General features: G+C 38.5%; 1 protein-coding gene across 1 annotated transcript in view; it reads right to left on the bottom strand.

Moving 5' to 3' along the window:
* Nucleotides 1–1,684: 1,684 nt before the first annotated feature.
* LOC137979283 (tyrosine kinase receptor Cad96Ca-like) overlaps nucleotides 1,685–13,809 on the bottom strand; it is a 25,605-nt gene continuing 13,480 nt past the window's right edge. Inside the window, exons 8-9 of the mRNA XM_068826520.1 lie at nucleotides 4,513–4,609; nucleotides 1,685–3,322 (exon numbers count right to left, since the gene is read on the bottom strand). Coding sequence (XP_068682621.1) covers nucleotides 3,170–3,322; nucleotides 4,513–4,609 — 250 coding nt within the window. The 3' untranslated portion in view covers nucleotides 1,685–3,169. The remainder of the gene's footprint in view (nucleotides 3,323–4,512; nucleotides 4,610–13,809) is intronic.

Genomic DNA, 13,809 nt, shown 5'->3' with positions numbered 1-13,809 from the left:
GTCCACGTTTTGTTTGAGAATAAAATATTTGAACAAGATGCAAGTGGTCCTCCCCTTAATGACGAGTTACATGAAGTAGATGCTTCAGCTCACCTGAGCCAATCCCTGCATAATACAAGTCATCCCACTGATGCGTTACATGAAGTAGGTGCTTGAGCTCACATGAGCCAACCCTGCCTGCATAATGCAAGTCATCGCACTGATACGTTATATGAAGTAGGTGCTTCAGCTCACATGAGCCAATCTCAGCATAATGCAAGTCATCCCACTGATGAGTCATATCGAGGTAGGTGCTTCAGCTCACATGAGCCAGTCCCAATATAATGTAAGTCGTCTCACTGACGAGTTGAAAAAAGCTATCAGTCGCTGTTGATATAGAAACGGGATCAAGGTGTTAAAGCCAATTACGAAGTGTTAGGAACTGGACCACGTGATTCTCTCGTAGGGCGAAGTGATTTTGGCAGAAGAGTTAGAATTGTGCTAAGTTGCCATAGAGAAAAAAACTGCGGTTATTTTAATAACCGCAGTTTTTCCCACATGAATTAAAATTCATGTGGGTTCCCTCGTACTTTTGCTTGAGGTCATTCAACTGTAGCTACTTGGATTTTCCGCTAAATTTAAACGCTCCAAAAAGATATAAGAATAGATTCCCCAGAAAATCTGATAAAAAAAACTAAATACATCGAAGTCCTTAGAATGCCTGCAGTACTTTCTTTCCAGTTAGACAAGATACTTTAATTCAAAGTGGTACTTCAAATACACATGGAAACAATTAAACCAAACAAATTGACCTGCTTTCAACTGAATGCCTTCATAGCTCTGTTAGTTAGCGCAGAGGTCTTGGGTTCGGATCCCTTTGAGGTGTCTAAGGGCCGATTTACACGATACGATTTTGTCGCAAGCGACAAGCTCACGACAGGCCTACGACATGACTTACGATTGTCGCAGCGTTTTAAAACATGTTTTAAAATGCTACGACATTTTTTCTGACGTAAACAACAATCGTAAATCATGTCGTAAGCCGTTGTCGCATGCGACAAAGTCGTACCGTGTAAATCGGCCTTATTAGCCCTTTTCACGGTTAGTTTTTCTCATTTGCATTTCAATGCAATCTAACCTGGATGCGAGGCAATTTCGGGTTGAAACTACAAAATAGCCCGAAATTGCCTCACCTCCACGTTAAATTAGATTGTAATGCAAATGAGAAAAACTAACCGTGAAAAGGGCCCTGGAATAAAAGCAAGGCTGGAGTTGACCTTGCTTTTATACAAACCTAACTGCTTTTCCTATGTAAATAGAAACTCGTCAGCATTACAACATGATTTACATAAAGAAATCAACGGGGATTGTATCAAAGGAAGGTCAACTCCAGCCTGGCTTTCATTCAAAGGCCTGAAAATTTAGCACAGAACTGTAAAATGATCTTTTGGTTTAAATTGTCCAGGTAAGAGCTAGGGTCACTTCCCTCTTTTGTCTATAACCCGCATTTAATATATAAATTCATTTCATAGGGCAGTTTCATTTACAGACAAGACAGCACAAGACCGTTTCGTTTACCAAATTTACTTTAATTTGACTGATTGACTCTAAGAAAGGTTTACACTGTTACGTCAGTTTGTCTATCAGGTCCCACTATTTATATTAGTTATATATTTTTTCATTTTTTTGGGAATTTCCTCAAGTTTTGTACTTTCTTTCTTGAAATTATATGTAGGTAACTTTAGAAAGAAATCACTTTGCTCGCATCGTCGAAGGTCTTTTTGAAAGCCGTGAGTAAGCAAAAGCTGAAATGGCGGTTACGTTCCAAGCAAGTAAGCGGAGATTAACATCTCAAAACCCTAAAGGGTAATAGCAAAGCACTTTAAAGTGCAACAATGACAACTCTTCTTTTGCAACTATAGTATGTTTGACTAAACATAAAAAGGGTTCGCGAGCTTCTAAAAATGATGATTTCTCTCCTACATGTATTTTGTTTCCCCCTCAATTAAGAGGAGAAGCCAAATGACTGATTATGTTAAGCTGGGCCACTATTAAGCAAGGGGTCACTGAGTTAAGGAGTGTTTATACACCCTGATATAGCGTACTAATACTCCTACATCTCTTTCGTGGCACACATACGTGAATTGAAATAATCTTAAGCCTCTTGCTGTATTATTCCTCTCCGGAATATATTTTGTTTCCCCCTCAATTAAGATTATGTTTAGCTAGGCCACTATTAAGCAAGGACTTACTGAATTAACCAGTGTTTTTACACCCTGATAAAGCCTACTAATACTCCAACATCTTCTCTTTCATGCCACACCTACGTGACTCGATGTAATCTTAAGCCCCTTGCCGTATGATTCCTCTCCTGGATATATTTTGTTTTCCCCTCAATTAAGAAGAGAAGTCAAATGACCGATTATGTTTAGCTAGGCCACTATTAAGCAAGGACTTACTGAGTTAACCAGTGTTTTTACACCCTGATAAAGCCTACTAATACTCCAACATCTTCTCTTCCATGCCACACCTACGTGACTCGATGTAATCTTAAGCCCCTTGCCGTATGATTCCTCTCCTGAATATATTTTGTTTCCTCCTCAATCAACAGGATATTTTTCTACCACTTTTCGATGCCGCTGTTGTAGTAGGATTAAAAAGCCAGCATCAATCATACCGAATACTCGGTGATGATCACACTGGATTTCGATTTAGGTCTCCGAAATAAACTACTGCTAGTGCCTACAAAATCTTGGAAAACGTTCTGCTTATGATCGCTAGCTAACCATTGTCAAATCTTGACGGGTTTGTTTATATTTTACTTCGCAAAGCAATTAATTATTGTAGCAATTGTTGTGCTAATGAATATTCTAAACAATATTGAGTGATGTCAAAGGCAAAAAGATATTGCTTTGTTCTGCATTAGCACAGATGTCGATAGTGATTGCCAAAACATGTCACAATAATTTCTCATTTAGTTAGTCTGGAATAAAACTGAGACTGATCGATTCCGTGATCTTTTGGAGTTTACGACATGAGAACAAAATTGTGTGTTAGGGTTGTCTGTCTGATTGTCTACGCCTTTTTTTAATCGACCTAAATATGAATTAGGACTAGCTTTTGAATTTCACATTTTCTCGGACTCTAAAAACTAGTACTGTTACTGAATGACAACTACTTCAGCTAGCTTTTATAATTTCAGACTTGACCACTTTCTTGTTGAGGCCTTTGCATTTGTGGCCCCACGAACTGCTGTTGAGTCATCTTCAGTTTCTGCACCCACGTCCTCAACTCCTGAGTATTTTGCTCCATCGTACTTTGATTCGTCCACCAACGGGAGGTACTGCAACATGTAGAAATAAGAAAGGTTTCCTCAGTATCATGCAATTAGTTTTTACTTCTTTTTCTTTATTTTTTTGGCTTGAAATAAATTATAATCAACAAAACTGAAATTCATTCTAGAAACGTCTTTATGCCCATCACCCACAACAAAGTGACCAAAAACTCCGACGATAAAACACTTTAAACCTCACGCGTTTCTCGTAAAGAGTTAACACACAGATATTTGAAGAGGAAAATGATGACATGGATAGGATATTGAATCAAGTTGCCTATATAGGTTTCGAACGATCCAGTGTGAATAGGTAAAAAATGATATATAACGCCACAGGGAATAAATACATTTTGTAGAATTTTGAAAACGTGTCAGAATGGGTAGCCCTAAAGAAATAGTAGCATTCTAATTTGAATTTGACTTTACGTAGCACTTAACTCAATTTATTACACCATTTTACATGTACAGAAACAACTTCCAAATAAGCCAACTTCATCTCTCAGTTCTACCTTTAGCAATTGCACTGATATCGCCGAGTTTCCCTTCTTCACGTTCATAAAAGTAAAACGGAAACCATGGTTTGTCATTCAGAAAAAAATCCCATCCAACGTTCCCTTCATTTATCATCTTCCTAGAACCCGTTGCAACCTTATTATTATAATAATCGCTAAAACTGGACATTAAAAAAAAAAGGAGTTTATTGCCCAGAGAAAATTAAATGGATTTACGTGGAGTGTGGCATGTCTAATTAGTTATTTCCCACGATGCAGTTGGGGCATACCTGTCGTCTGGGACTTTCTCTAGCTCTTAACCAGTGCAGAAGACAGGCGTAGGGCCTCCTCCAGTAACTAATTCAAGAGGGTCAAGATCATTTGCCCTCCTCTTTTCTTAGTTTCTTGTGGATGGCAGGTGTGCCCTCACCTTTGCTGGAATCATGCCTTCTATATTTAGTTATTTCTTAGAAGGTACCATGCTGATTTTAAATAAACGGCCTAGCCCAGCAGGACTCGACCAAAATATCCCAAACATATCTGGTATTAATATCTGTTCCCAAGAAAACAGAGCTCGCTTCAAGCAACGCCTTGGGAAAAATATCAGTCTTTATGCATGGCTCATGAAAAAAAAAAAAAAAAAAAAAATGAAAAGAAAAAAGAAAATGAAAGAAAAAAATAGCACCTTGAAAACGTCTTGTTACTGACCTCTCCTTCGATGAACGAGCGCAACCTCTTGGAAATATTTACGAAATCAGGGCGGAGTACTGGGATCTCTTCCCAGCACATCTCCATCAAGTTATACCTGATGATAAAAAAAGGAGGAGGTGAGAAGCCTATATCTCCCGCAATTCTTCCTTCAACCCTTTCGCAATAAGGTTTATGTTTGGATATTTTTTCGCTGCAAAATGCATTGATTCTACGTTTAAGGTCTTGCGACATTTTTTCATGGATATAATGCCATTGCTTTTGATCGGACATTCTGATGTTGATTTGAAAACCATTGAAAGATATATAAAGTTCTCCGGTAAAGTGTAGCACTAAACACTAAACATGACAGAGAGAAAGTATCTCGTTACCCCAGACTTGACGTAAGGGACGGTTAGTGCTTATACAGATAAAAGAGATTCTTGACATAAAATTTATCTGCGACTTGTTTCTTTGAGAAAATATAAATGGTACACTCGAACACTTTAGAACACTTTATTTTAGGGTGCATAATTACAGTAGAGAAAAACTGTTCTCTCCCTTATAGCCCTGTTAAACTAACCTCGATTATCCGGAAATCGATTATCCGGATTTCGCGATTATCTGGACTAGCTTTTCTGGTCCCATTCTTTTCATAAATATTAATTAGTCACATTCATTATCCGTAGAAAAGCTATCTTACGCCGAACTGAGATATAAAATTCCAGTCAGAACTGAATTTGTTTCGCATCAAAAGACAATTTAGGGCAAGTTTATTGCTCGAGTGATCTTAAACGCGCCTAACACGCACCGTAACTAATGCAGTGCATTACATTGAGCGTTCATTGGCTCAGAGTTGTTTTGTTGCTAAATGGAATTTCACGCTCTGCTTCCCCGATCAGCGTTGGTATGATAAACACAAGCTTGTGTCATGAAAAGTGTTTCCATCATGTCGAGAAAGCGTAAGCGTTCAATTCTTTCTATACAAGATAAGCAGTCAATAATTCTACGATTGGAAAAAGGCGAAAAAGGAACGAGCTTATCCAGTGAATATGGCGACAGTAAACAGCAGATTTCGGACATCCGCAAAAACAAAGTCAAGATTATGAAGTTTGCCGACAACTTGGAGATCGATCATGAACTAAAACGAAAATCATTCAAAGTTGCACATGATGAACAGCTGGATGAAGCCCCATACGGCAAAAAACAGCTGGCACACCAATTTCTGGTCCCCTTCTGCAAGAAAAAGGAAAGAACTTTCACAGTCAATTACATGAGGAGAACGCGAACGGCGAAACCTTCAAAGCTTCGACAGGATGGCTTGAGTCTTCAGTCAGGGGCACCCAACGAGAATATAGCTCAAAACCACTTCAACATAGCATTGTCAAACGTATTTTAGTATTTAAACGGTAGATATAGGCATATTTTTATCCCCTAAAATTTTTTCATCTGTTCGGATTTCCTAGCTGAAAGTGTAGTGATCCGAAAATTATAGGGATCAAAACCTACCTTTTCGAAAATTTCAGCCAGAAAAAAGGCTCCCGAAAATTCTAGGTGACCTTTTTAGGGTAACAATCTGTTAGAAATGGGTAATTATACCGTGTTTTAGATGTTCGAAAATCCTAGGATATATAGTGTTTTACAACAAAATTTCCGAAAATTTCCGAACAGATATTTTTCGAAAATTGACGTTGGGTGCCCCACTTCAGTTGAAGATGAAAGTAGCGACGAGGAGGATGAGAGTCGAGATGAGCAAACTGTCACAAACACTGAAGCTGTTGAATGCTTTAAAAAGTGTTTGACATGGATGGAGAGACAAAACAATGTGGAAGCTATTCAACTTATGCAGCTTCGAAGAATGATGGAATTAGCGACACGTACACGCTGTAGAAACTTGAAGCAAACTGATTTACTTTAACATTTTAGGCAGAAATGACTTGTTTGGTTCATTCTTGCATGATTCTCGAATAAATGTTACGGTTTACAAATGTATTCAGTGCTGACTCATTAATATTCATATTTTCCATTATCCGGACTATTCGGGTCAGTCCCTAAGGGTCCAGATAATCGAGACTCGACTGTATTCGTTGTGAATAATAACTAAACCTTAAAGCAAAAAAGTGAAAATTAAAAGATGCCCACGTACTGCTATTGCCAGCATCTTATTATTTATTTATTTATTTACCAAAAATGCAAATTAAATTGTAATAGAAAGGAAGAAAATAATTTTTGGAAAAAAAAACGTAACTAGATTTGCATTTTGGTGCGGAGATATTGGAGGACCTGAAGAAAAGAAAGCACTGCTTTTGCTCTGCTTTCTGTTATACGAGGCCGAAAATACTTTGAAACAAGATATAAATACTCCAGAAATTTGAAATAAATAACCCAAAAAAAAGCAAGGTGAAACCAGTCCGGTGTGGTTAACACATAACGCATACGCACAACCATTTCAGCGGACAATTAGCAGCCATAGACAGCTGGTTCGGCATTGCTGGGCCTCATCAGCATGGTGTGGCTAACGTTAACATACCAGGTGTTGGCCACTGCGGGTTGGTGTTAGCGTGTGTCACCTTCTTTTTTTGTTCTTTTCACATAGAAATAAATAAAAATTCGAAGGAAATTTCCTAATAATACTAATTGCTTATAACCGTAGGACGACTGCAATTTTTTTTGGTTATTACAACAACAAAAAGTGCCTTAGAAAAACATTTCACAATAAAAAATTGCGACAGACAAAAAGTTTCTCAAGTATGAAGTCCATTTGGATGATTGACAATTGACGGTTCTTTAGGTTTGAGACCTTGTTCTCATTTCTTGCTTACAAAATCTGGTGGCAAAGTGGGGCCAATCCATTAGTTGAAACTTGATCTTTAAATGGTAGACTAATTCTGATTATTTCAACCTCGTCAGTATTCAGTAAGCATAGTAGACAGGAGTACCCAACGGATCCGCTCCTCAAAATATCCGCTCCTCAGGCTAAGAATTTGCTGGCTGGTCACTAAATAATGGATGAGAAACTCTAGCTGGGAATTGTGCCGAAACGTTTTTCTTGCTGTGGTCGACCCTTTGAATACCGAAGCTGGCTAGAAAAAAAAAATTCACTTCCCTTCTGGCTTCCTGCGGCTTTTGAAATTGTGCTCTGGTTAATTTTGGCTGGAGAAGTAAAATGACACCTAGTCAGGAAAGTTCAAAGAACATAGCGCTGGCTGTGAGTGATAACTAAGGTGCACCGCAGGTTAGTGCAAAGTCGAGGGCGTGTATAAAATTGTCAAAACGCTGTCAGCAAACAATGCAATTTCTTTTTTAAACATCCCTGTCTTTTGTTATGGTGTCAATGTTGGGATTTAGACAGACAACTCATTTTATTTATTGCGCGCGGATATTCCATCTCAGAAGTGGCGGTTATCGACGGTCGCGGTCGTTGTTTTGTGCCTCTAGTTTGGTGATGCAACTAAATTTTTACGGGTTTTGGACAATTTTTGCTACATCCAATTTCTAGGTAAGTAATCTTTTCATCTATGTCCTTGCTTTTATCTGAATGTCTTTTTGCAGGTTTTGATAAGTTTCTTTATGGACCGTCTCAATTGTTGTATTTGTATTTTGTGAACCATTTTTAGTGCATCCTTCAGTCAGCAGCGGGCAGGGTCACTGTTCCAGTAGCCTGGTTAAGAGATCATCATAAAAGTATGTCCAGCCGGTAAGAACGCCTTTTGATTTTATCATGTTGATCATGTTGATCTCGACAATGGCATGCAGCTTCATCCATGACTGTTCAGAAACACTTTTGTTGACTGTAGCACATAAGGTCTTTTCCTTTCAGTCATTTCGTTTCGACAAAATGCCAGCAGCAAATAGAATGGTAAACGGAGTAATATGTGTAGTTCCATATTCGCGAAAATATAGCCCTGGTGTTCGTGTCTTGATTTCCAGAAATATCGGCTTCTCTAAGAAAATCGAAGCGAACCGTTCTTGCAGCTAAAACCACCCCAAATAGATGTGGTTAGTCTTGTTACTTATCTGCTATAGACGATCAGTTAGAATGGAAAATAATAAAAACAAAAAAAGAACATTTGCCTGATCAGAGCGATTTTTCTTCTGAAGTGTTTTGCTGGCATCATTCTGGACAACCATTCTGACATAAGGCGTGTCTTTCGATTGACCTCAGATGTTTTTGTCTGTTTGGTGTATTGGTTTAACAGATACATCTAGGGACACTTCGGGATTAGAACTGCCTAAGTATCAAAGCCTTTTGAACCCTTGTTTTCTCTCGCTTGCCTTTTCTTTTACAGGGAGCCTGTTCACATGCTAATCGTCAATCTCTGGCACAACACAGGGATGTTTGTTATTTGATATTTGTATGTTATATCTACAGAATATTTGTATGCTATTCTTAGTTTGCGAAATGAAGTCTAACTCGGACAAATTGGAACGAACCATAACTGAAAGAACCATAAAAGTACTTTTTGCGTTACTATTGCAAAAGCAGATTTTCTGGTCCTGAAGAGGCAAAATTCATGTTCTATTTCCAGTATTTCCCAGCAGTCAAGAATTTGCGAGAAGTTCCTTTTATACCCAAAGGGAGCAAACGTGTTCATAAGGCCAAACGAATGTCTTAGTCTTCGATAATACTACTATGTTGTTGCTGGATGGACAGAGTTAGATGTCGGTGCGAGTACAGTAATCAATACGCACAAATGGCAACGGAAAGGAACGGCCGGCAGCTGGATAGTTTTTATACGTTATATAACAACATTTGTTCCGGAAGAGAAAATATTAAAAGGTACTACTGACAAAATGTGGCCCAGGTCAAGACTGGAAAAAATAGACTATTAAAGGCTGTGTTTTCACTAGTGTGTAATATTTACTAGCTGAAAATTCTTTCTAGCGTGAAATTTGCTTTTTATTCGGCAGACAAATATGTCAATTGCACCTAAGAACGAACGAAATGAAATTGTCGAGCTTGTAAATGTAAAGGTAGCAAAGACAGATGGATAACACTATCAAGTTAAAACCTTGACCATGGACAAAGGATTTTGTCTCCAGACAAAGCATTTTTAGGCCTTTAAATATTCTCGAAGGAACCCTTGAGGTTTGGTCAAGAAAATTGTTCACATCAGAAATAGCCCTTTCTGTTAACAGTTTTTTTGTTGCAAAACAAACAAAATTTTGTGTAGTGCGAGCAGAACCAGTGACTCCAATTTTCATTAAAAAATAATAAATTTATGCCTTAAAACTGAAAAGCGTTACTAGACACTTACATTTCAAACACAGCTCATTAATAATGAGAAATTAATCTGTTATCATAGACTTCTTATTTTGCAGTACGGAATCTTTGCTCGTTTCCTGTTTGAACAGCTCCATCCAACACGGTTACCTTTACCTTGCAGAAGTTACAGGGTTTTTTGTATTTTTGGACATTAACAGTATTATCTATTTGGTAATGACAGTTTTCTTAATTTTACAACTGTTTGTGGAACGGCCAATTAAAATACATTACCGGGCTCTCAAGGTTGGAGTGGAAAAAACACTTTTGCTGAAATTGACTTTACAGGTTTAGCAAAGCTTTTGCGGTGATTGCCAGTTATGGCTTTTGCTGTGAACGGTTGTCTTTTATCCTGTAAAGCTTTCGCAGCGATTGCTTCCCGGTTATGTAAGATGTGAGGAGTTGGACTTAAAAAGGGACTTTTGCTGAAATTGTCTTTACAGATTTAGCAAAGCTTTTGCGGTGACTGCCAGTTAAGGCTTTTGCTGTGAACAGTTGTCTTTTATCCTGTAAAGCTTTCGCAGCGATTGCTTCCCGGTTATGTAAGATGTGAGGAGTTGGACTTAAAAAAGGACTTTTGCTGAAATTGTCTTTACAGGTTTAGCAAAGCTTTTGCGGTGATTGCCAGTTATGGCTTTTGCTGTGAACAGTTGTCTTTTATCTTGTAAAGCCTTCGCAGCGATTGCTTTCCGGTTATGTAAGATTTAAGTGGTGGAGTTGGACTAAAAAAAAAGGACTTTTGCTGAAATTGTCTTTACAGGTTTAGCAAAGCTTTTGCGGTGATTGCCAGTTATGGCTTTTGCTGTGAACAGTTGTCTTTTATCTTGTAAAGCCTTCGCAACGATTGCTTTCCGGTTATGTAAGATTTAAGTGGTGGAGTTGGACTTAAAAAAGGACTTTTGCTGAAATTGTCTTTACAGGTTTAGCAAAGCTTTTGCGGTGATTGCCAGTTATGGCTTTTGCTGTGAACAGTTGTCTTTTATCCTGTAAAGCTTTCGCATCGATTGCTTCCCGGTTATGTAAGATGTGTGGAGTTGGACTAAAAAAAGGACTTTTGCTGAAATTGTCTTTACAGGTTTAGCAAAGCTTTTGCGGTGATTGCCAGTTATGGCTTTTGCTGTGAACAGTTGTCTTTTATCTTGTAAAGCCTTCGCAGCGATTGCTTTCCGGTTATGTAAGATTTAAGTGGTGGAGTTGGACTAAAAAAAAAGGACTTTTGCTGAAATTGTCTTTACAGGTTTAGCAAAGCTTTTGCGGTGATTGCCAGTAATGGCTTTTGCTGTGAACAGTTGTCTTTTATCTTGTAAAGCCTTTGCAGCGATTGCTTTCCGGTTATGTAAGATTTAAGTGGTGGAGTTGGACTTAAAAAAGGACTTTTGCTGAAATTGTCTTTACAGGTTTAGCAAAGCTTTTGCGGTGATTGCCAGTTATGGCTTTTGCTGTGAACAGTTGTCTTTTATCCTGTAAAGCTTTCGCATCGATTGCTTCCCGGTTATGTAAGATGTGTGGAGTTGGACTTAAAAAAGGACTTTTGCTGAAATTGTCTTTACAGGTTTAGCAAAGCTTTTGCGGTGATTGCCAGTTATGGCTTTTGCTGTGAACAGTTGTCTTTTATCTTGTAAAGCCTTCGCAGCGATTGCTTTCCGGTTATGTAAGATTTAAGTGGTGGAGTTGGACTAAAAAAAAAGGACTTTTGCTGAAATTGTTTTTACAGGTTTAGCAAAGCTTTTGCGGTGATTGCCAGTAATGGCTTTTGCTGTGAACAGTTGTCTTTTATCTTGTAAAGCCTTTGCAGCGATTGCTTTCCGGTTATGTAAGATTTAAGTGGTGGAGTTGGACTTAAAAAAGGACTTTTGCTGAAATTGTCTTTACAGGTTTAGCAAAGCTTTTGCGGTGATTGCCAGTTATGGCTTTTGCTGTGAACAGTTGTCTTTTATCTTGTAAAGCCTTCGCAGCGATTGCTTTCCGGTTATGTAAGATTTAAGTGGTGGAGTTGGACTAAAAAAAAAGGACTTTTGCTGAAATTGTCTTTACAGGTTTAGCAAAGCTTTTGCGGTGATTGCCAGTAATGGCTTTTGCTGTGAACAGTTGTCTTTTATCTTGTAAAGCCTTTGCAGCGATTGCTTTCCGGTTATGTAAGATTTAAGTGGTGGAGTTGGACTTAAAAAAGGACTTTTGCTGAAATTGTCTTTACAGGTTTAGCAAAGCTTTTGCGGTGATTGCCAGTTATGGCTTTTGCTGTGAACAGTTGTCTTTTATCCTGTAAAGCTTTCGCATCGATTGCTTCCCGGTTATGTAAGATGTGTGGAGTTGGACTTAAAAAAGGACTTTTGCTGAAATTGTCTTTACAGATTTAGCAAAGCTTTTGCGGTGATTGCCAGTTATGGCTTTTGCTGTGAACAGTTGTCTTTTATCCTGTAAATCTTTCGCAGCAATTGCTTCCCGGTGATGTAAGATTTAAGTGGTGGAGTTGGACCTAAAAAAGGACTTTTGCTGAAATTGTCTTTCCAGGTTTAGCAAAACTTTTGCAGTGATTGCCAGTTATGGCTTTTGCTGTGAACAGTTGTCTTTTATCCTGTAAACCTTTCGCAGCGATTGCTTCCCGGTTATGTAAGATGTGTGGAGTTGGACTTAAAAAAGGACTTTTGCTGAAATTGTCTTTACAGGTTTAGCAAAGCTTTTGCGGTGATTGCCAGTTATGGCTTTTGCTGTGAACAGTTGTCTTTTATCCTGTAAACCTTTCGCAGCGATTGCTTCCCGGTTATGTAAGATTTAAGTGTGAAGTTGGACTAAAAAAAAAGGACTTTTGCTGAAATTGTCTTTACAGGTTTAGCAAAGCTTTTGCGGTGATTGCCAGTTATGGCTTTTGCTGTGAACAGTTGTCTTTTATCCTGTAAACCTTTCGCAGCGATTGCTTCCCGGTTATGTAAGATTTAAGTGTGAAGTTGGACTAAAAAAAAGGACTTTTGCTGAAATTGTCTTTACAGGTTTAGGAAAGCTTTTGCGGTGATTGCCAGTTATGGCTTTTGCTGTGAACAGTTGTCTTTTATCCTGTAAAGCTTTCGCAGCGATTGCTTCCCGGTTATGTAAGATTTAAGTGTGGGGTTGGACATAAAAAAGGAGTTTTTGTCTTTAGAGGTTTAGCAAAGCTTTTGCGGTGATTGCTCTGACAGTTCTCTTTTATCTTTTGAAGGCTTTTGCAGCGATTGTGACTTTTGAGCGATTACGGCCTAGAGTTTGGCTGCATAGATAGTAAATGCAAGTTGGCGAGTAATAATTATGCAGTTATAATAATGTAGTAATCTACGGTTGTATTTGTAGATATGAAAACCCATAACAAAGGCTACATGGATCCTCATCTGAATATGAAGAGGAGTCGGTATGCAGAAAAGGAAAGTGACAGGTATCCCGGCGATTGACCGTAAAGTTCTTTTTTCTATAGGGTGTGCTTTCCCAGGAAATGATATCTACAGCACACCATAAATATTTTTCATCGTCAAGGATTCGTAGACCATGAACATGACTTCCCGGCATTTGCTTTCTGCTGCACCGCATCACTATTCTTCATCATTATCTGTAGACTGTGCTTTCCTAACATGTGATATCTTCAGCACCGCATAATTGTTTCTGGTCGCTAGGAATGACTCTGCCTTTTCGCAATTAGGTTCCGTCTGCATCGCAGAACTGTTATTCACCGTCGAGGATAGACTGTGCCCTCTTGTCATTTCATTTGGTCAGCATTGCAAAACTGTTCATTATCGTCAATGATAGCCTTCCCGGCATTTGATTTTTTCTGCACCGCGTAATTGGTTTTCATCATTGAGTAAAGACTGTACCTTTTCCCTATTTGATTTCTTCTTCACCGAATATTGGTTTTTCATCACTCAAGTGTAAACTGTGATTTCCCCACGATTTCATTTCTTATGCACCGCATAATTCTTAATCTTCAAGGAAAGACTGTGACATTCTTGGCATTTGAGTCCGTAAGCACCGCATAGTTGTTCTTAGTTCATCATGAACGATAGCCTGTGTCTTTCTGGCATTTGTTTCCATCT

The sequence above is a fragment of the Montipora foliosa genome, chromosome 12, assembly GCF_036669935.1.
Source record: "Montipora foliosa isolate CH-2021 chromosome 12, ASM3666993v2, whole genome shotgun sequence".
Taxonomy (NCBI): Eukaryota; Metazoa; Cnidaria; class Anthozoa; order Scleractinia; family Acroporidae; genus Montipora; species Montipora foliosa.
The sequence above is the reverse complement of the archived record's forward strand: the minus strand, read 5'-3'. Positions and strand labels throughout refer to the sequence as shown.